The following is a 22,626-nucleotide window of genomic DNA, read 5'->3' on the forward strand; positions in this document are numbered from 1 at the left end:
TGTTGATGTTTTAAAACCCTTTTGACTTTCTACATTTTAAATTCAAATAGCTCTTTGGATTCCAAGCCAGCATGAGAGCTTCTCTGTTATTACTGCTTCTGTTTGTCCTGTTCCCTCACCTTCCCTAACCCGGCCTGGCCTGGCGAGTACATCCTCCTCCTCACTTTGGAAATAGGGCATTTGTATAATGCTTGTTAGCTTTACTTATTTTTTTAAGTTTCAATGATATCTTTTGCTTTTATCACTTCCTAATCTAGCAAGGTATCCTAACTGCCACTGAAGCTTCCCTTGTATATAATTTTTAAAAAGCGTTACATTTATTTTAACATGTATAACATATATTGGATTGCTTCCCATCTAGGGGAGGGGATGGGGGGGAGGAAAAGAAAATCTGAAACACAAGGCTATGCAAGGGTCGATGTTGAAAAATTATCGTACATATATTTTGAAAATAAAAAGTTTTATAAAAAAAAAAAAAAAGAAAAGAAAAGAAAAGAAAAAGTATAAAGCAACAGAATGTGGCGGCACTTGCCACATTCTACATGGGAAGGCTCCCACTTCTCTGCCTAGCAAGAAGTATCTTTCCTCCTCTGCTCTCTGGGACAGAGTTTGTTCATGAAAATATTTCCTTTTTGTCATTATTGCAGTCACGTGTTTCTTGGCTTTAATTAAAACGTTTAAAGCCAGTGTCTCACTTACTTCTCTCCATTTCACAACATTATGGGAAGGAACATAATACTCATTTTACAGCTGGTGAATGTCAGCCACTAAGGTCATCCAAAGATGAGTTAGTTAGTGATGAGTCTAGAACTGGCCTCCTGACTCCCAGTCTGGGGTCATTTTCCAACTCCAGACTCAGTTTCTTCTTCTGTAAAACGGGAAGCTGGCCTAGCTCAGGTGTAACAGTGCTCAGGGGTGCTCTAGATCTGAGGGCAGCATTTGGAGGTAACCGGGCAGCTTTTCTGGTACAATCACCAAGCTCATGGGAGCTCATTGTTTTTGTCCAGAAATCCTGGTGAGGGGATGAGAGGACATGGGGTTTGGAAGGGAAGAGAGCCCAGGGTGGCCCACTGGGAAGGCCAAGCCAAGGAGCCTGACTGGCACTCGGCAGTGGAAGCCATAAACTTACGTCACGAAGTGTGGGTGGTGCTTCACGGTGTCCTCAAGCTTTTCCAGAAATGTCAGATCCGTGGCGTCCCCAGGGCGAAGACACTCCTCATCCTAGGGGAGGAAAAGGAGCGTGTTGGTTAAGGGCAGAGAGGGTAGGGGGTGTGGGGGGTACAGATGGCACAGCAGGGGAGCTACAGGGGACCTGAGGAAGGGGAATAGAAGGGGGGAGCCTTGCAGAGGGCAGGGGACAAGGGGATTCTACTGGGAGGATATATAGAAGAAGGAGGAAAGGCCAAAGAAAACCCCTTCCAGACCCAAGACAAGAGCCCACTCCTTCCCCCTGGTCCTTCTCCACGCGCCTTGATATATTCCTCCCTCCCCTGGGCTCAGTCCCAGCCAGTGCCCGCTACTCCCACCATGGATACGTTAGAGCAATGAGACAGAGGAGAGAGGGCTGACATAGGTCAGGGCCTCACCAGGATGGAGATGATGCCTTTGAACTTTTCCTCCACCAAGTCACAGATGATCTTGTTGTTAAGATATGGCACTGGCTCCCACTGCGATCAAAGAAACACACGGAGTGAGTTCATTCCCTCTCACGGTCATGCTGCCCACCCAGTGGAGAGAGCCCCAATAGCCCAGGGACCCAGCCCGGGCAGTAAGTTGGGACACGGAAGGACCAATGGTCACCCACAAGAGGCTTCCTACTCACAGCAATCCCCTCTGCTTCATATTCCTCCTGTTCTGACTTGAGGGTGAGTTCGATGAAGAGCTGTTGCAGCTTCTCGTTACAGTAATTAATGCAGAATTGCTCAAAGCTAGAGAGACAGAAAAAAATCCCCCAAAAGGATTGATGGGTGATGTAAAAAGACCCCAAAATAATCAATAAGAAGACTATGAAAGGGACAAATGGGAGGTGCTGGGGGTCTCTAAGAGTGATCAATGGGATATGCTGGGGGAGAAAGACCAGTGGAAGGATATTAGTGAGATCAGTGAGGCATGCTGGGGGATCACAAGAGCAACCAGTGAAAGATACTTTACTGAGTGATTAAATGGAAATGTTATGGAACCCTGGAGTAACTAAGGGGAAATTATGGGGGTGACCTTGAGAGCAATCAATAGGAGATGCTGGGGGAACAGGTTCAGGGAAAATACTGGAGGGACTTAGAGAAAATAGGGAGTCTATGGGAGAAATAAGACAGAAGGGAAGAAAATGAAAAGAATAGTGAAGGAAAGGGGAGGGAGAAGGGAAGGAAAAGATGGGGAAGAAGAAAGGGAATGGAAAAAGGAAAGGGGGAAGGAATAAAAATGAGGGGTGGGGACAAAAGGGAAGGGAAGGGAAGAGTACAGAAAGATGGTCAAAGTTGAAGAGAAGAGAAAAAGACAAAAATAAAGGGTACAATGGCACCAACCTGTTGTGCTGGAAAACCTCAAAGCCGTAGATGTCTACCAGCCCCAGAACCGTGGTTCCTCTCCAGCTGGGGAATTCTGGGTCCTAAAGTGGAACCAAGGTCACTCACTCACTTACTACCCACTCAGAGCAAAGCATGTGTCATAAAGCAGCCCTTGGCACTTCTCAGCAGACGAATCCCCTTCTGCCTGATGGACTGGGGGGATGGTGAGGAAGGTCATGGTACGGCTTGGCAGGGCATGGGTAGGTGGGAGATCAGAACCAGCCTTACCTTGAAAGCCAGTGACCTATTGATCTTGTTAACCAGCCAGGAGAAAGTACGGCTGTAGATGGCCTTTGCCAGGGCATCCCGGGCATATGCAGCCTGCTCCAGGTTCAGGGGGCTCAGGAGCTGTTCAAGGACAAGTGAATGAATGATGCGCACTTCCTTCCACCTCCCCCATCCCCGTTTTTTCTTTTTTTTTTTTTTTAACTGTTCTATTTCTTTGGGGAAGCAGTTCTCAGTGAAGGACACTCTCAGATTTTAATTTCTGAATTTTGAGGGCAGTAAGAGAGAAAGTGACTGTCCTAAAGTCACAGCTAGAATGTGTAAGAGAGAAGCCTTGAACCCCAGTCTCTTTCTTACTCTGAGGCCATTTCCCCAGAGACCCTCTGTGCCTTGCTATCTCTCTTCCATCTCCCATTCTTCACCCTTAACCCACAGCCCAGTAGGCTACAGAAAGGACTGGGCTTAGATGGGGAAGCTCTGCCTTCCATGCTTCCCCAAAGATGGCGGGACATCCATAAAGACACAGCCATGACCAAGTTGCTCCGGCTCTTCAATAGAGCATTTAGAAAGTAGAACTCAGTCAAGCAGAAGGATCCCTTAGACTGGGCTCCCGGCCCAGCTTTGGTGACCCTGACTCAGTTGACCTCTCCTGTCAGATGGGATAATGAGCAATTTGTACCCTGTGTACATTACAGGGTCCCTAGGAGAATCAGGTAAGACAGTCGTGTTTGTGAAGAGTGTTTGAACAGTGAAGAGCCTAGAAATCCCTCTGGCACCAGGGGCAAATGGGGCTCAAAGAAAGAGTTGTCCATCGACCAAAGCATAAAAGGTTTTTTTCCTGCTCTCACCTCCTCACCCTTGGCAATGATCTTCCTATGGGTCAGAGCTTCCTTTAGCATTGAGCCATCCACCTGCAGCAGCTGCCAACAGGAAACGCAGCAGGGTTAGGGACTGAGATCAAAGCTGGTCTCCCCTCCCTTCAGGACAAGGGGTCACCCACTTACCCGGGTCAGGTACTTGACCTGGTTCTCTGTGGTCACTTGGGCATTGCTCTGCTCGTCAGCGGCAAAGTGGATGTTGCCCAGATGCAGAACGCTGGCCACAATGCTCAGCAGGTCCTGGGGAGAGGAAGGGTTCCCATTAGGGGAAACAGGGTTCCACGACAGTCAGGGGCAAGGGCCTGGGAAGAGGAGAGAGGAAAGGAAGGAGAAAGGGGAGGAGGAGGAAACTGGGGGCAGGGGAGGTCATGGGCAAAGGTAGAAGGTGAAGGAAGTTTCAGGAAACTGGCAAAGAGGAGGTCTGGGGGGGAAGGGCTCATTTCACCCAGCCCGCTCACCTCAATGTCATCTTCATTGAAGTCGATGACAGAAAGAGCTTTCCTGACCACTTTCCAGTCACTCTTGTCATTGATGGATGTGACCTTGGCACACTGACCCTGCAGGGGGGAGTGGAGGGTAGGATGAGCCTCTGTTAAATTCCCAGACCAAACTCCTTGGTTGGGGCGCCCACAGAACAGAGAAGTTTGGCCATCTCTTAGCCCCACCCCATGGTCCCATTTTTCTGTCCCCATTTCACCTTCACCAGGTACAAGTAGCTCTGGGGATTCCTCTCCAGGCCCAGCCTTCGAAGAGTCTCTTCCTCCCCTCCTTCCAGCAGCTGATAGAAGATATGGAAGTTTCTCTCCCCGTGATTTTGGTGAACGACTCGGGATTTCTCCAGGAGGTAACTGAGGATGTGTCCACCGACAGGGGCCCCCTAAGGAACAGGGGAGGGAAGACGTGGTTAGGGCTGGAAGCAGAGGATAATGTGGACTTAGGATGAGGGATTTTGAACCAAAGGGATCTGGGAGGCCCCTCATTGTATGAGGCATGTACCCAAGAGATTCAGGGTGATTGGAAGGAGGAGAGCAAGAAAGCCCCAGAGGAAGTTGGAGGAGATAAGGAACAGGAGAGAGAAGAGTAAAGAACTGAGGTTCCCTCACTCATGCACTGAATCTATTGTACATCCTACTACTTATGCAAAAATGAGTCACCAGAGTGCCTGCCCTCAAAAAGCTTCTAGTCTAGGGGTAACAAGAAAAGGCAGTGAGTTCCATGTGAGTCACTTTATCACTATGTGGCCAGAGACCCCCAGGAGAGCCTCCCGCTCCTCCCCTCTGACTCCGAGGGCCTCCCCTTGCTGGTCACCCCCAGCCCGAGCCACACACCTTGAAGTCAAACTGGACATCCATGTATTTGCCAAACCGGCTGGAGTTGTCATTCCGGAGGGTCTTGGCATTTCCAAAGGCCTGGCGTGGGAGAGAGGGGAGGATCTTTGGAGGAAGAGCGTCCCTCTAGGGGAGATCGATGACCCCTTCTGCGGACCCCGAGGCTCTCGTTCCTCCTTCCCTTCCCTCCCCCATTTTGCTGCTGCCCCTGGAGTCCTTCCTACCTCCAGCACAGGATTGCTCTGGAGCAATCTGTCCCTCACAGCTCCTCCTCGCTCGCTGGCTGGGCAGGTCTCGGCGTAGAACTGCAGCAACCTCTTGGTGGCCTCGGTCTTCCCTGCCCCGCTCTCCCCGGATATCAACACAGCCTGATCCCTTCTTTCGGTCCGCAGGGCCCGGTACACTGTGTCAGCCACGGCAAACCTAAAGGGGTGTGGGGGTCAGACTGGGGGTGGGGATGAGGGGAACACTGGGGGGAGGGTCAGACTGGGGGACACAGGGGGAGCAAACGTGAGGGAATGGGGGTCCCACGGGGGCAGGTACGATTCATGGGTGGGGTTCACAGGCAGATGGCCGGGGATCACAGGTCAGGAAGTTACTCACTGATCGTCACCAAGGAAGGGGTCATAAGGGAGGTGAAGAGTTTGGGGGTTCCAGGTCTAAGGAATCAGGAGGTCAGGACTCAGGAAAGGTCAGAGAGGTCACTCACAGATGGGGGGGGACCTCATAGAAGCTGACACCCCGATAACGTTCCATGTGCTGCCGGCTGTAGATCTGGAGGTCCCGATAAGGGTTGACGGACACCAGCACAGGCCCGATATAAGTCTGCAGAACGAGGGACGGGACAAGAAGGTGAACATTCTCCCAGACGTTCCTGTATTTCACTGGCCTCCATCCCCAAGCACTTCCCACCCTCCCCCTCCTCCCCCTCCCCCTCCCCAAAGTCTCACATAGATGAGGTTTTCCCGGAAGCGCCGTCTCAGATTCTCGATGAATGCAGCTTCACTAGTGAAATTCTCCAACAGTACAAAGTCCTGGACCCCAACCCGGTCCCTCGCGGTCAGGGCGCTCTCCATGCTGGTGATCCGGACTCCGTCACTTCCCAAGGCCTGGGGAAGAGAGGGGTGAGGCCTGTCAGAGCTGCCTCCATTGACAGAAGAGGCCACAGGAAGACCAGGTGTCATCCACGAGGCACAAAAGGTAGAGGAAGCTCGGAAGTCTGGGACACAAAGGGGTCAATGGATGAGAGGAAATGCCTTGAGCTTGCAGGAGGGTAAGGCACCGATTCAGCCTTTGCCGGGTCTCCTCCTCCCCAGTGTCACCGGCTCTCAGAATCTCCAACTAGGATCTTAACAGATTCTCGCTCTCTCTGATTCTCATCAGCCAATTTATCTCTTACAGTTGTCAAGATAAACACACACACACCTTGAATCAAGAACCTTCAGTGGCTCCCCAGTGCTCACTGAACAAAATAGACTCAAGCCTGGAGTTCAAAGCCATCCACAGTCTCACTCCCCCTTGGCCGTTAATTATTCAACAGTCATTTATTAAACATTACCATGTGCCGGACACTGTGCTAAATGCTGGCGATACAAGACAAAAGTGAGAAAGTCTCTAACCCAGGCACTTTACACCCTATCAGAGGAGACAACAAGCAAGCATATAATTCTGTGCAAAATAAATAGATAAATGCAAGATAATTTGACAGGAAGGCACTAACAATTGGGGGCAGCCCAAAAGGTTGTCATGTCAAGAGACACTTGACATAAACTCTGAAAGAAACTTGGGATTCTGACAGCTCCTGTAAACATAGTCTTTTAAGGTTTGCAAAGTATATATGTAGTATACATAGATGGGCAATATGCTTATACCCATGTATGTATGTTCATATGCACACATTCATTTGATTCTCACAACAGTCTTGGTAGGTAGGTGCTATTATTATCCCCATTTTACAGATCAGGAAACTAAAGCATAGAGCAGGGTTACACAGCTCTCAACATCCGAGACAGGATTTGAACTCAAGCCTTCCTGATTCCAGGTTTAGCACACCCCAGCTTCTACATGACCTGCCTGCCCCAAAGCCTCATGGTAGTCAAGGGGAGAATGCTGTCCAGATACGGGAGAGCCCATAAAAAGGCAGGGAGATGATGAGTAACAGTGAAAATGGCATTTCGTAAGTATAGAAGAATTGCATATGTTTAACATATATTAGATTACTTGCCATCTAGGGGAGAGGATGGGGGGAAAGGGAGGAAAAAATGAGAACACGAGATTTTGTAAGGGTGAATGCTGAAAATTATCGAAGTATATATTTTGAAAACAAAAGGCTTTAATTTAAAAAAATGACATTTAACCACACGGATAAGTTTGTGAAGGGCAGTAATGTTGAATCAGGCTTCAAAGGTAATCTGGAATCAAGTTGGGAAGAGCCTGAAATGCCAAATGGAAGAGTTCCCTGTAGAAGGAACAAGAAACTGCCGGGGTTTGCTGCAAAGCAGACCGATGTGGTCAGACTTGAAATTCAAGGAAGTCACTTTGGTATCACCGGTGGCAGGCTAAGGATTGGACTTGTGACCAATCAGTCATATTTATTAAGTATCTATTATGTGCCAGGCATTGTGCTGAGCACAGGGGATGCAAAAAGAGGCAAAAGACAGTCCCTGACCTCACGGAGGTTCCGATCTAATGGAAAAGATGACATGCAAAAATACATACATACATACATATATATATATATATATATATATATATATATACACACACACACACACACACACACATATATATATATAAAGAGAAAGAGAGAGACAGACAGACAGAGACAGACAGAGTTACAGAGACAGACAGACAAAGCAAGCTCTGTCCAGGATAGGAAGTAATTAACAGAAGGAAGACACTGAATGAAAAGGGGTTGATAAAGGCTTCCTGCAGAAGATGGAATTCTAGTGATGATGTCATAATTCTAGGGAGTTCCCAGAAGAGGAAAGATCATCCCTGCAATATCTGCTATGATAAAGGTATCCAGAATGCCGAGAGGTTAAATAATTCAGCCAGGGTCACAGAGTACCGGGTAGGGGTATCATTTGAGGTCATTTTTCTGGCACTAAAGCCAGCTCTTGCTCTGACACTGCTGCCTCCTTAGCTCTAGGCTTACAAACATGAAACAATATGGTGCAAATATGGAAGAACTTAGGGTCAGGAAGTCCTGAATTTGAATCCTACCTTGGACGGGCTGGAGTGGAGAGAGGAAGCATATTGCAATTTTCCAGGTGTGAGGCAACAGCTGGCGCTACATCACGGAACTGTCTACTAGGGCCATTCCACTTCAGTCAGACTGGGCTGCTCCCACGCATTTAGGTAACCCCCACACCAAACATGGTCTTCCCTGCCTTCTATCTCTTATCCACATTTTTTGGGGGCTCTACTAGACCATTGCCTCCAGTAGCCAATCAGAAATACCTCGCCAGCTCCTAACTCTTGGACACCTTGAACCTCTCTTGCAAATGGAGCTATTTTCCAATCTGTATTAGTTAATTGTTTACCCATTTCACCCTCCTCCCAGCAGATGGAAAGCTGTATCAAAGCAGCATGGGATACTGTGACAGACAGATAAGACAGATTTGGAATCAGGAGAATTCTTGGGTCGTGTCCTGAGCTTGACACTTGCTAAGAGGAAGGCACAAGACTAATGTGTCAGAGGAAGCTTGGCACACTGGGCAGAGCTCTGGACTTGAAGGCAAAAGAATCCTGGCTCTGCTATTTACAATCGGGGGGAACCTTGAACAAGGGGGTTGTCTCCTTCTCGGTAAAATAAGGCTTTAATGGACTCTCTAGTTTTTTCCTGGGCTAACTGTGTCTCCATTTCTTCATCTGCAAAACGGGGATAAATAGCTCTAGGGAGAGCACCTACCTCCCAGGGTCGTGATCCTCAGATGAGATAATGTACATAAAGGTCTTTACAAACCACAAAACGATATTGAAACGTCAATTATTACAATCGCCATGATCTCCTCACGTGACAGGAATGAGCACAATCCAAATCTTTCACTTGACAGAGAAGGGAATTGAGGCTCAGGGAGGACAAGCTACTTGCCCAAGACGGAATGACCAAGAGTGGACACGGGGTTCAAAACTAGGTCCTCTGATGCGCCATTCAGAGCTCCCACCACTGTTCTGGGTCACCCAGGTAAGAAGCAGCAGAGTCGGCTCTGTGCCTACAAGTTCAGCGGTTCGCCTACGGTACAGGATTGCTCTGGACATTCCGTCAGTTCCCATATGCTATCAAAATGTGAGCTCTGGCTGGGATCTTTGTTCCTCCAGCATGCATTGTGCTCCCTTGCTTATATTTTGTAAACGCCTGTTGAATTGAAAAGGATTTCAGAGACCATCTAAATCTCCTCAGTGCCTGACTTAGAATCACTCCCATATGCTAGAAAAGGGGTCGTCTTTGAAGACCTCCAAGGAGTCCATTCTTTTGGGCAGCTGTTAGGAAGTTTCTTCCCTCTCCAAACCAAACTTCAATCTGTCTCTTTGCATCTTGCCCCCATCCAGATTCCCGGATCCATTTGGGGGGGGGGGACCAGCAGAACAAAACTAACCCTTCTCCCTCCCTAAAGTTCTCTCCCATCCCTTGAATGGACCTCAGTAGACATAAGAGCCACTTTAGACAGGTATTCAAGATGGATGAATAGCACAGTGATGAAAAAGCCTCCAAACAGGGAGGCAACTCCCTCTCTCTAACCTTCCCCCAAGCATTCCTGAGGACCAGCCTCAGAGCCTCTCCCAGACAGGAAACTTTAACTCCACGTTCAGGGATGAGGAAGATAAAAGTCCAGCTCCTACCTCTCTTTAAGCATTTTGGATAAGTCAGGGATCTGAAAAATAGGCAGGGGATACGAGGCAAAATTACAAGTTACTGTTCTCCAGACTGTGTGGGGTTTTTATGAAGGGGAGCTTCACAGATGCAGCCATAGAGCACATTTACCCACATAACCCCGTATCAGGCCCTGGAAATACCAGGAAAAAAATATATGTAGAGAATTATATCCAAACTATATGCAAAACGAATATCAGATAATTTTGGGCAGTCAGAATCGGGAAGAGGTCGACTATAGCTAAATACAGAATATATACAGACAAGATGGATACAGGGAGCCGGGAAGAATGAGGAAAAGTCTTGAGGGCTTTCACCTTCTCTCCCCAAATCTGTAGCTAAGGTGAGAAGCCCTACCCTGCCAGCCACCCAGCCCAGGCTGCCCTTCCCAGGGAATCTCTCTTCCCCGAGGGGCTCCCCTAGAAGGGCAAAGTCTGACTCAACAAGCTTTCCCTGCCCAGGCTGTAGCCACCCCCACACAGGCTACAGGTGCCCCGGAATAGCCCTGGGGGCTGTTTCATCAGAATGCACAGCTGCCTCCCAGCCCATCCCCAACTCCTGAGGGGCCAGCAGGAAGCACCAAGGTCTAGCAAGGGGATGTGCCATTGGCTTCTTTTATTCTTTTACCCCCTAAAGTGGGTCTTGAAGGACTCACAGGGAGCAGGGGAGGGGCAGGGCTGGAGAGCTCCAGGATTGGAGCCCAAGGACTTGAGTTCAGATTCTGACTGCCCCTTACTGCCAGTGTAACCTTGGAAAAATCACCCTACCAGAGGCTCGGCTGACAAATGAGGCTACCCAACTGCTAAAAAATTGGAAGGTGGCTTCAACGCAAAATGCCCGGCCAAGGAATAGAAGAGGAGGGAAAGGGGGAGAGAAGTGAGGCAGGAATGAGAGGGAAAAGAGGCCTGGGACTTCTCCGACTGGGGGGTGGGGAATAAGGCTTCCCCCTCAATCCGCCGGCTAGATTTGGGGAGAAAGGTTTCCAGAAGGATCTGAGAGAGAAGGAAGGGTCTTAGGATAGATAAGCTACTTCGGCCCAGCTCCTAAAAGAAGTGACCTCTGACCTAATGGGGAAGTCGTGCACATCTGGACAGGGTAACATCTGGCCCCGGGAGCAGCTGGCAAGTTTCAGATTCCTGCTCCCCATTGCTAAGGAACGAGCAACGTCCCCTTCAGACAAGCGAGCCCAAGTGGGCAGCGCTCCGCGGGCCGGCCTACGGCTAAGGTTGCAGCCCCCGCCGTCGGAGAGGCACGGGACCGTGGGGGGCTCCTACCACCGCCCCCAGCAAAAGTCGGGGCGGGGGGGGTCCCCAAGAAGCGCCCCCTGCCCCGGCCGCAACCGTTCCGGGAGCAGGGCGTCCTCCCCACCCCCATCCTCTCCCTACAACTTTCCGGGACATTTTTCCACCCGAAATTCCTGGGCCCCGCCCGCTTCCTGCCCAAGCTCCGGAGCTGGGGCGGGGGTTGGCGATGGGGACGGGGGAGGGCAGCTCCCCGGACCCCCTCCTCGGCCCCTCCCCCGGCCCGCTCACCGATGCTCGGTACCGCATCCTGACCCCCCCAGGCCGTCCGCCTGGGCCGCCTCCCGCACGCAAGCACCCACTCGGCTCAACGGAGGTGTCGGGCACTGGCGGGAGGGGAGAGAGGGAGGGCAGGCGGGCGGTGTCAGCTAGGGAGGGGCTGGACCGCCCACTGCCCTCTCCCCCGCCCGCCCGCCTGAGAGGCAGGGACCTACAAGACTGGGGGGGGGGGGAGGCAGAGAGGGGCTCCGGAGGCCTACGCCTCTGAACCCCGGGGACGAGGAGGGGTCTGGGGGACCCTGGGAACGGCGAGACTCTCCACTTCCCCTCCGGAGGGGCTCCCTAATTCCAGAGCCCCGGAGGCGGAGCTCCCAGGCCCCCTCCCCTTTTTCTCGGCCCCTCCCCCGGGCGGGGGCTCCTCCTGAGTCAGGTTTTCCAGGAGAGCCGTAGATTCCAGGGTGGGGCGAGCTCCACACCATTCCAGCCGGAACCAGGGAGGCGGCCGAGTCTACGCGAACCAGGAATTCACTTCCGGACCCTAGTCTAGACCGCTACATTTTAGAGAGGGTTCGAAGTGGGTGGCTATAGGACTTTGTCTACCGGTCCTCAAATAATGGAAGACAGAATTTCCCTCTGGACATCCCCTTTCTCCGCCGTCGAGTTCGGAGAAAAAGCTAAAAATAGAAATGTCCAAATAGGGCCCGGAGCAGCCGGAGCAGGGGGGCGGGACGTGCTTTGGGAGAATGACCCTGTCCACTGACACTCCCACCCCCAGCCAGACGCCAGGCACCCTTAAACTCACATTAGGTGGGGAGAGGGAGGGAGAGCTGAATTCCGGGGGAGGCTCACTCCCGCGCCTTGAGAGTCCCACTGATCAAAAAACTCCCGGTTTCAAAGTAAGATCTGGCAGGAGGCCAAAGAAAGGCAGCCAGCCCCAAGCGTAGTCTAGACTAAGTCTAGCAGCGTGACCTTGGACAAGTCACTTCTCTCAGATCCTCAGTTTCCTCATTTGTAAAATGGAATTGGCTCAACACATTCTCTCCCCCCCCCCCTTCCTTTCGTCTACTCAGTTCTAAACCTCCGAAGCTCCCCTTGCTTTCGAGAGCAATATCTTCCCTCTTCCACTTCCCGTTTTAAGTCCACAGCTACCCAAATTTCCCTCCTTCGGACAGTCTCGTAGGCTAAACAGGAGGCCCGGATTCAGGCCCCAGACCTCAAGCTCACTCAATCCCGCAGCCTTTATTCTCACTTCCAGTTAGCTCTTCAAAATCAAAACAACCATCCCAGCCGCCACCACAGGGCCAGCGAAAGGGCTCAGGGCTCCGGGGTTGATTTTCAGCTACTCCTCCCCCACCCCGGCCCTAGGACAACAAGGGGCTCTCCGGGGATCGGGGTGGTGAGAACAACAGACGCAGGGCTCCCCTTAGGAGAAGCTAATTAGCTGCGGAACAACGGGCGGGGAGAAGGGGACCCAGGTAGGCATCCCTTCCCACCCAGCTATGAGCTAACTTGCAGCAGAGTAGAAATAGGTTGACAGCTGGGATATGGGGGCCAACTTCCCCCCAACCCCCTCCACACACACATATACCAAGGGAATGGAAAGCGCAGCTGGGGAATGGGCGGGGCTGAGCAGGGATCAGGAAGGGGGGAGGGAAGAATCCTCCCAGACGCTTCAGCTCAGTAAAAATGACAGAATTCAAGGCAAAAAGAGACTATGGAGGTCATGTGGCCCGAACCCACCATTTTATAGATGGGGTTCGATGGGCAATTAGTCGTTCAAGGTCACAGATAAGCAAGTAGCAGGATTTGGATCTGAATTCAATTCGGCTCCCAGTTCAGCCTTCATTCCTACCCACAGCACACTCGGTCCGCGGACACTCATCTATCCTGGGAGGCCAGGACCGATAGGCAATGGCCCTCCCCCCACCAGACTGGCCCAGGGGGGGAGGGAGGCCCCAAAGGGGTGAGGGGGAGTCTTCCAAAGAGAGGGAGGGCTGGGGGCGTGGGAAACGCCCCACCCCTTAAAGAATTGACCAAAAGGGGCAAACTTTAATTAGGAGCCGAGGAGCCACGTGGTGGCTGACTGAAGAGAAGGGGAGTCGGAGGAAGTCAGCTAAGACCTTTAAGAGGGGGCGGAGACTTTGCCCTTTCCTGCGCAAAAACCCGGGGGAATGAGCCCGAATCCCTTCCCTTCCCCTCCCCCAATCTAGACCCCAGTCACGAGGCCCCGCCCCCTAGGGCTCAGGCCCCGCCCCCTGAGACCACCCCGCTCCCACCGCCTTCGTGGGTGGAGCTTCTTCCCGGGGTACTAGGGCGGGGAGCTGGAGCCAGGCTTCGGCCGCGGTCCAGAAGGCAACGGAAGCCTGGAGGACCGGACTTACAGGGCTGTGCGTCCGAGAGTGGAGGAAGGTGCCCCCCCCCCCAGACCCGGCCCGTCCAGTCCCGTCCCCCTCCCCCCTTCCCACTCCCACTCCTCCCAACCTCCGCAGCCAGGCCGGCCCCAACGCCCACGTCAGGAACAAGGAATGAGGGGAATCCGAGGGGGGAGGCGGGGACGTCACGCAGCGCTCGGGGGAGGGGTACGGGTCTGAGGGAGGGGATTCCTGCTGAGGGAAGGGGGTGGAGTGGGATGGCACACATTCCCGGGATTCCCACCGCGACCCATCTGCAGTCTCGGGAGAGGTGGACCACCCAGGCCGTGGCCCCAATTAGGTGTTTTCCCAAGAGGGAGATTTCGTGGGAATTTTCAGGAACTTCCCTGACCAACACACGGCTGGGCCCTGGGGTAAAAGGCGAACTCTGAGTTAGTGATGGCTCCAGGGGGGAGCCAGGGGGTGAATAGGAAGCCAGCATGGCGTTTTGGGTGGGTTGTGTCCTGACTGTGCCAAAGCCGCCTCACACCTGGCCAGCCCCCTTTTCCTGCGTCGCCTTTGACTGGCCTTTGACACAATGGTAGGGCCTCTGGGAAGGAGAGAGAGGAGGACTGTGGGGAAAACCTGGGGAAGTCAGGAAGGGGGTTTGAGTTGAGTATCCCAGAAGAGCAGCTTTGCCCTTACATATGCAAGGCCCCTTCTGTAAAAGTCAAACGCCATTGCTTACATTCTCAAATTAGGGGGGTGAACTTGAACATATTAAAATAGAACAATCTAAATCAGATTAGGAGAAGCCCAGCAACTGGAGGGAAAGAGAAAGCCTTCTGCATTTGATGCGGTGGGAAAGCCCAGAGGAGGACATCCACTCCTATTCTAATTTTAAGCCTAGGCAAAGGAAATGATTTACAAAAGGCAAGGAGGCAGAGGATTTTGAGGAAGAATTAAATTAAGCCCCACCTATAAATATAAGAGGGGAAGTAATTAACCTTTTATGAGCCCGATTTTATTTAAAATAAAGATAATAATACCTTTTACATCTCTGAGGTCAGGGAGTGTTTTTGTTTTCTTTTTTGCCTTTGTATTTCCAGCATCTAACATAGTACCTTGCACTTAGGTGCTTAATTAATGCTTGAATCAGGCTGAGCCTGTAGAGTACTTTGCAGACCCTGAAGTGCTACAGAAGTGGATGTTGTTTATTATTTGAATCCAGGTCTTTTATGGCCAGATCTATTTTCCAAAAAAGGGGGCATTCAAGACTCTTCTGCTTAGGGAGAAGGACATATAAGATTAGGAATTCCTTCTACAATCTACCTGATCACTGGGTCATCCAGCTTCTGGTCCCCTGGAGCTGAAAACTTGAATCCCAGCTTTTCTATTTTCTGCCTGCTTGAATCTGCCAAAGTCCTCCTTCCACTTGGGCTGGTTTTTTTCTATAAATAAAGGGGTAATAATGGGGGAGAGTTGGATCTTCCATTTTAAACAGGGTCTTTCCAGCCAGCCAAGGTGACCTTTTGAAAACCACATCTTTGTTCCTTTCCCAGGTTTGGTAGACAAAGCCCCTGGCCTATCTACTGCTCCTCACCTGAAGCAATCATCTCTGCATGCAAGGGTGGGTCACCATGCCTGGAATGTGCTTCCTCTTAACTTCCTCCTCTGAGTCCCTACCTTCCTTCAAAGCTCAGTTTAAGGGCCACTTTCTATCTGGGATCTTCCCAGATTACCACCACTCTCCCCCCAAAAGCTACTACGGTCCTGTAATTACTTTGTATTTGAGTCACGTGGTTTCATTTGACAGAATGGGGACCATTTCATCTTTGCCTCTGCAACCCCAGCTCCTCTAATAGCATCTGGGACTCGATTCCAATTTCCTGTGACAGACAAGCCAGATAGCCCTGGTGAGTCCCAGAGTCCTTTGGAAAATGGAGAGAATACTACCTCTAGTATCTGCATCTTAAGGTTGCCAGAAGGATGATGAAGAAGCTGATAACATAATTATTATAATAACTAGCATTTACACGGAGCTTTCTGGTTTCCAAAGCACTTTATTTGATCCTCACACTCCTCCTAAGTAGAAGCTATGATTATTCCAATTGAGGTAGACAAATGACTCGCCCAGGGTCATACACCTGGTAATTGTCCGAGGATGGACTAGAATTCAGGTCTCTTCAACACCAGGCCTAGGCTCTTTTGTTACTTTGTTACTGAAATGCCTCCTCAAATGAGATACCATTTCAAACCTCAGCACCCTAGGTCCAGGTAACAACAGCTGATCTCTCTTGATCAGGACATATGATTTCATCTGGTGTGGAAACTTCAGATGCAGATGAGAAACTGCCATAATATATAGATGCAGAGTTGCCTGAGGCAGTGAGAGATTAAGTCATTTCCCCAGCTCCTGGAACATATGTTAGGAACAGTACTAGAACTTAGGACTTCCTGGTTCTCTATTCACTATGACACACCGACTCTCCATTAAGGATAGACAATACTTAACAAGTATATAATACTTTATAATATATATTTCTCCACTTCTAGGTTTCAATGTCCTCATCTGTGAAATGAGGATGATAATAATAGCTTACAGGGTTGCTGTGAGAATCAATTTATATATATATATATATATATATATATTTTTGTATGCCTTATATATTTTATTGACAATTATATTTTAATTTTATTATATATTATTATTATCCCCATTTTACAGATGAAGAAATTGAGACCCAGAAGGGAAGTGATTTATTCCTAGTCACACAATTAGTATACTTGTTACTTGATTGTGAGTCTCTCCTCCCCACTTTACATCACATCTTCTCTGGATCATTCCTCATCCCCATCTCCTTTGCTCTTGTTTCGGATAAAGAGGTAGCTCTTCCCTTCCCCAGGCAATTGGGGATTAAATGACTTGCCCAGGGTCACACAGCCAGGAAGTGTGAATTTGTCTGAGACTAGATGTGAACTCAGATCCTCTTGACTTCAGGGCTGGTGCTCTAGCCACTGCACCAACTAGCTGCCCCGATACCGCTGTTTCATAAAGCTTCAACATCATACAGCAACGCTGAGAGGCAGATTCTACAGGTGGTAGAAGGAATTTTTCAAAGAAGGAATCTGGGGCTCACTGGGGATTGTCACAGGGAATTGAGTCTGTGTCTCTCCTCCTTGGGATCCAGGACTCTTTCCAGTTGCCAGTCGATCTCAAGATCATTAGACTAGTCAACAAGCATTTATTCCTCTTCTTGTCCTCCCGATCCCATCCCATTCCTTTTCCTTCCCCGGCTGCTCTCTTTAGTCATCCCAAATTGAAGATTCCTACCTTGCTGTTATTCCTTCCAGCTACTGCCCTTCTCTCTTTTGCCACTAGGCTCCTAGAAAAAGCTCTTGTCTGCCCTCGTTGCCTCTACTTCTTCACATCACACTCACTTCCCAAACCCTAGCAATCTCAATATGGCTTCCAACCACACCACTGAATGAAGCTGCTTTACAAAGATTTCTCACCTGCTAAATGCAGTGGCCTTTTCGCAGTCCTCAGCCTTCTTGACCTTCCCAAGCAGCAGTTTGTATTGCTGAGCCCTCCTTCCCCTCAGCTACTCTCCCACCCTCAGATTTTTGGTCTCCGTTCTCTCTCGATTTCTCCTTTCCATCTGATCACACTTCAGTTTTTCTGGCCGGATCAGCATACGTTCCTCCCTCTTCATGGTGCTTCCTCTTAACTTCCTCCTCTGAGTCCCTACCTTCCTTCAAAGCTCAATTTAAGGGCCACTTTCTATCTGGGACCTTCCCAGATTACCACCACTCTCCCCCCAAAAGCTCCTAGGGTCCCCATAATTACTTTGTATTTATGAATCATGTGGTTTCATTTAACAGAATGGAGACCATTTCATCTTTGCCTCTGCAACCCCAGCTCCTCAAATAGCATCTGGGACTCGATTGCGATTTCCTGTGATAGACAAACCAGATAGCCCAGGTCTTTGCCCTGGGCCCTCTCTTTACACTTTCTCTCTGGGTGATCTCATCAGTTGTCACAGGTTCAATTATCATTCCAAATCCACATAATCAGTCCTCATCTCTCTTCTGCACTCAGCTTCCTTGTTACCCACTGCCTACTGCACTGCTCCCCTGGGAAGTCCCAAAGGGTCCTCAAACTCAACATGACCAAAAAAGAGCTCATTATTATCTTTCTCCCCAATCCATCCCTCTTCCCAACTTCCCTGTTTCCATCAAGGGCAATACCATCATTTATCCTTTGAGTCACTCTGAGTCACACAGCCTGGGAGCCATTCTCACCTCCTCACTCTCACTCAGCATCCAATCAGTTGTCAAGTCTTACATCCAAGTCGACATCCAAATCACTTCCCCTTGTCTTCACCAACACAGCCTCCATCATCCTCCATCAGGTTCTCGTTAGCTCTTTCCTGGATAATCGCAATAGTTGTCCCTGCCAACCTCTACAGCCCTTTGTCCATCTGACTGCCAAATGACTATCACCAAGGCGCAGGTCAGACCCAGTACCTCCCACTACTCAAGAAGCTGCCAATGGAACAGAATTTTTCAAAATGTCTGTTTGGTATTTAAGGTTCTTCACAACCAACTTTCCTGAACTGATTTCACATGATTTTCCCATCATGCATTTTGTTTTCCAGGCAAATTAGCTGTTATTTCCTATATATAAAATATCTTCTCTCCTGGCTTTCCCCTAGGCCTCTTTTATCTCTTAGGAGACCTAGTTCACTTCCTTTTTAAGCTGAACTATCATCTCCTTCAAGAAGCCTGCACTGATCTATTGCTAAGAATAATTAACAACAATAATAGGTAGCATTCATATTGTATCTTACGGTTTGTAAAGTGGTGTACAAATATTCTCTCATTTATCCTCCCAACAACTCTGGGACATATCATCACCATTTTACAGATAAGGAAACTGAGGCAGATAGAGGTTTGTCAGCCAATAACCATTTATTAAATACTAATTATGTGCCAGGCACTGTGCTAAGTGCTGGGAATGCAAAAAGGGGCAGCAGACAATCCCTGTTCTCGAGAAGCTCACGGATTAACAGATTAAGGTTAAGTTACTTGTCCAGGCTCACCAGCTAGTTTCTGAGGCCGTCCTGACTCCAAGTCAAGCACCCTATCCCCGGTGCTAGTTAGTTACTAATCTTGCTCCCAGAAACAACTTTGTATATTTTGTATCTCTGATTCCAACATTAGTATCCACAATGCCTTCCTCTGTGAGGTGGCTGTTTCTTCCCAATGGTGTGTGTGCTCCTTGAGAGCCAAGGCTCTTAGTGGTTTATTTTGGAACCTAGAATAATGCTTGGCACATAGGAAGCACTCAGAATTGAATTCCTAGGACGTGAGATTCTAAAACCAGACCTCCACCTACTAATATTAAGCCCTTGTGCCTCTCATTATTATCCCAAAGTAATTAGCCATTCCATGACTCCAAAGTCCCTGGAGAAGCACCTGGATTTCACCAAAAAGGAGACAAGTGATCTGTAAAATGGTGATGATATGTTCCAGAGTTGTTGGGAGGATAAATGCGAGAATATTTATACACCACTTTACAAACCTTAAGATACAATATGAATGTTGCCTATTATTATTGTTAATTATTCTTAGCAATAAATCTGTGGTTTCTCTTTTAATACTTTCCATCCATAGTATAGAAGATCTCAGACACTTAACACTTCCTGGCTGTGTGATCCTGGGCAAGTCACTTAACACCAATTGTTTAGGAGGGAAAAAAGAAAAGGAAAAAAAAAGAAATTGTATTGAGAGGATATTATTAAACAATGTAGATGGTAAGGTAGAGAGGTGGCTAGGTCCTAAAAGATCAATTTTCAGTACAAGATAGGAAAAAGTGGAAATTGCAGGACAGATTTCACCTTTATGTAGGGGGAAAGAACTACTGTCCAAATGTGGAAGCAACTGCCTCAAAGGTAGTGAGTTTCTCCTCACCTGAAGTGTTCAAGAGAAGCTGGAGAAAGGATTTGATAGAAATCAAACAGGGCAGCTAGGTGGCAATGCAGTGGATAGAACACCGAGCCTAGAAACAGGAAAACTCATCTTCATGAGCTCAGATCTAGCTTCAGATATGATATGACCTTGGTAAGTCACTTCAACCTGTTTGCCTCAGTTTCTTCATCTGTAAAATAGAAAAGGAAATGGTGCTTTGCCATTTCTCTGCCAAGAAAACTCCCAATACAATCAAGAAGAGTGGGACAGGACTGAATAACAAGAGATCAAGTGAGGTGACACATATGGAGCTTTGCAAATCTTACAGGGCCGGCCCAAGAAAATGCCTTTCCTTCCTTTGCGCAAGTAGGAGACTCTGGTTGTAGAATTCGACTATCCTGTCAGACATGGCAGATTTGTTGGTTTTGTTAAATTAATTTCTCTTTTCTTTCTTAATCTTCATAACAAAGAATGGCTCTCTGGGAAGGGAAAGGGAGAGGGAAAGAGATTCAGAAAGGAAGGAGATGTTAAAAAACAATAAGCCTCAATAAAAAGATTTATTTTTTCAAGGCATTTGGGGGTAAGTCACTTGTCTGGGGTCACACAGCTGGCAAGTGTTCTACTGCACCACCTAGCTTTCCCAAAAGGATATTTTTTTTTTTTAAAAAAGAAAGATCTGACAAATTGTACAATAGAAAATCCCTTCAAAATACTATATAACTATATGGTTATTATTAGAGGGCTTTTTGATCAGGGACGGGTGGGACTAGATAGATTCCAGCTGTTCCCAGTACCTGACATTCTCCATCCCACCTCCATGCCTTTGCTCAGGCTGTCCTCCATGCCTGAAATGCCTTGTCTCCTCCTCTTTGAACTCCAACTTTTCCCTTCAAACCTCAATTGGAGAGAAGTAAAGAGGAATGAACAAGTCCTCTCTTTCCTGAGCATCCTTCCTGCCCATACCTATTCTGATAACTCTGTTAGTGCTTTCTGTTCTCTCCCCTCCCCCTCAAAAAATTACCTTGTATTTGGTTTGGCTAGATTTTGTATTGACTTATCAGTACATTTGTTGCTTTCCCATAATACAGGGTAAGGTCCTGGGGACAGGAGGTAGTTTTTTTCTGCCATTGTCAGTCTTCTCCCCACCGCACCCCCCTTCACTTTCCCAGCCCAGTGTTAGGGACAAGGCTGGGGGCTGGGCTTGTGATTTCACTGGTGTAAGGAATTCTAGGCTGGGACAACTCCCTCTACTAATATAGATCACCACCTCTACTACATAGAATCTTAGTGATTTACCCACGGTCACATAGCAAGTGTGTATGTCAGGGGTGCAAGTGGAACAGATGGGGCCATTTAACCAAAGCTTAAAGAATCAGATTAACTGGATGGTTTCAAAGATCCTTTCTGGGCAGACACACCCACTGAGCACCCCCTGCCCCTCACTAGTTCCCAAGCTACAACCTCCTCATAACACAGAGAAAGAGCTAAAAGATGAAATCACAAAGGATTTTTAAAAGCAAAATTAAAAGATGAAGCCAGGAGGGATTTTTATAGTAAAGTGGGCTTTCTAGCCTTCTGGCTCTTTCCCCAGCCCAGTCTTAGCTTATTTTGATGAAGCCAGCCCACTACTATCAGAAGATGAGGAATGAGAGGTCAATGATCCTCCTACTCGATTCTCCAGGAGTCCCTGGGACTTATCCCCAGGCCTCGGGGTGTGTGAGAGCACAGGAGATGCCTTAGTGACAGATTGTTGGGGGCATGAGGGAGGGGCAAGACAGCTGGCCAGAGCTAGTTAGAGCTAGAGACCTCCATTTCTCTCTCGGGAGTAAAAACATATTTGCCCTGTGGTCCAGTCCCCTCTTCAAACCCTTTTTTGGACCCAGGCCAGTCCCCAGTGGCAACTGCTCAGACACATTCCCTCCTCCAGCATAACTGGAGGGGGTAAATCACTGAATCTGGGAAAGGCTGGGAGTAAAGGAACCAGGCTGGGGAAGGGGGTGGGAAAGGGGAATGGCAGTAGGAATAAGGGTGAAGTCAGGAACATGGAAGGAAGATGACATTGGGAAAGGATTTTACAGGGGATTCTGTAATAGAAGCACCAACAACTAGCACTAGAGTTTGGGTTAGAAGATATCGAAGGTCCCCTCCCATTCTGATATTCTGGACTTAATAGCAATAAGTGGCATTTATGGCTTAAAGACTTGGAAAGCACTTTGTGCATTAGGAGAAAGACTGGATAATGGATAAGAGAGTTAGCAGTGGAATGGGAAGATCTGGGTTCTAGTCTTCCAGACACTTAATTAACTGACTGAATAAGTCATCTGATCTCTCAATACCCACACTAGGCAATGTTCCAAGGTTAATCAGCAAAGAAGGTGCTAACTGGCGTTGTCTGACATGGCAGTTTCATCACCCAGGAGCTCTCCACAGCAATGAAATCACGGGATGGCTTCCTATCTTTTTCCAGTCCTTATCTCAGACAATTCCCATATCAACCTTGTAAGGTGGGAAGAGGGAAAGCTCACAGTGAAGAAACTCCTCCCTCTGCCAATGTGGATCAGCACCTCCCTGGGAAATTTCTGGTTTGAGAGAGTTGCCTGGGGCCACCGAGATACCGAGTCCATGTTGTGGAGTGTTTCAGTCCTATCTGACCCTTTGTGACCCCATTTGGGTTTGCAGCAATTGGCCATTTCCTTCTCCAGTTCATTTCATGGGTGAGGAACCGAGGCAGACAGGGTGAAGTGACTTGCCCAGAGTCACATAACTGGGAAGTGTCTGTGGCTGGCTCTGAACTCCGGAAGATGAGTCCTCCTGACTCCGGCCGGCCCTCTATCCATGATGGTGCCACCTAGCTGCCCCACTACCTCCCCAGGGTCATAGATTCTGAGTCCTAAAGGAACTCTGGTGATCA

At 48.9% G+C, this 22,626-nt stretch overlaps 1 protein-coding gene across 3 annotated transcripts in view; it reads right to left on the reverse strand.

Annotated features, from left to right (window-relative positions):
• The window catches only part of MYO1C (myosin IC), a 41,820-nt gene that overhangs the window by 16,236 nt on the left and 2,958 nt on the right, over window positions 1-22,626 (reverse strand). For 2 of the 3 annotated variants that reach the window (XM_031967776.1, XM_031967778.1), the window contains exons 2-14: window positions 5,946-6,104; window positions 5,705-5,820; window positions 5,220-5,418; window positions 4,996-5,076; window positions 4,365-4,544; window positions 4,126-4,224; window positions 3,794-3,907; window positions 3,638-3,709; window positions 2,793-2,912; window positions 2,523-2,605; window positions 1,823-1,928; window positions 1,587-1,667; window positions 1,130-1,221 (exon numbers count right to left, since the gene is read on the reverse strand). In XM_031967776.1, the coding sequence (XP_031823636.1) occupies window positions 1,130-1,221; window positions 1,587-1,667; window positions 1,823-1,928; window positions 2,523-2,605; window positions 2,793-2,912; window positions 3,638-3,709; window positions 3,794-3,907; window positions 4,126-4,224; window positions 4,365-4,544; window positions 4,996-5,076; window positions 5,220-5,418; window positions 5,705-5,820; window positions 5,946-6,104 (1,502 nt within the window). Of the gene's footprint in view, window positions 1-1,129; window positions 1,222-1,586; window positions 1,668-1,822; window positions 1,929-2,522; window positions 2,606-2,792; window positions 2,913-3,637; window positions 3,710-3,793; window positions 3,908-4,125; window positions 4,225-4,364; window positions 4,545-4,995; window positions 5,077-5,219; window positions 5,419-5,704; window positions 5,821-5,945; window positions 6,105-11,403; window positions 11,560-22,626 lie in introns of those variants that run through there. The other variant, XM_031967777.1, reaches the window with a different exon arrangement.

The sequence above is a fragment of the Sarcophilus harrisii genome, chromosome 4, assembly GCF_902635505.1.
Source record: "Sarcophilus harrisii chromosome 4, mSarHar1.11, whole genome shotgun sequence".
Classification (NCBI taxonomy): domain Eukaryota; kingdom Metazoa; phylum Chordata; class Mammalia; order Dasyuromorphia; family Dasyuridae; genus Sarcophilus; species Sarcophilus harrisii.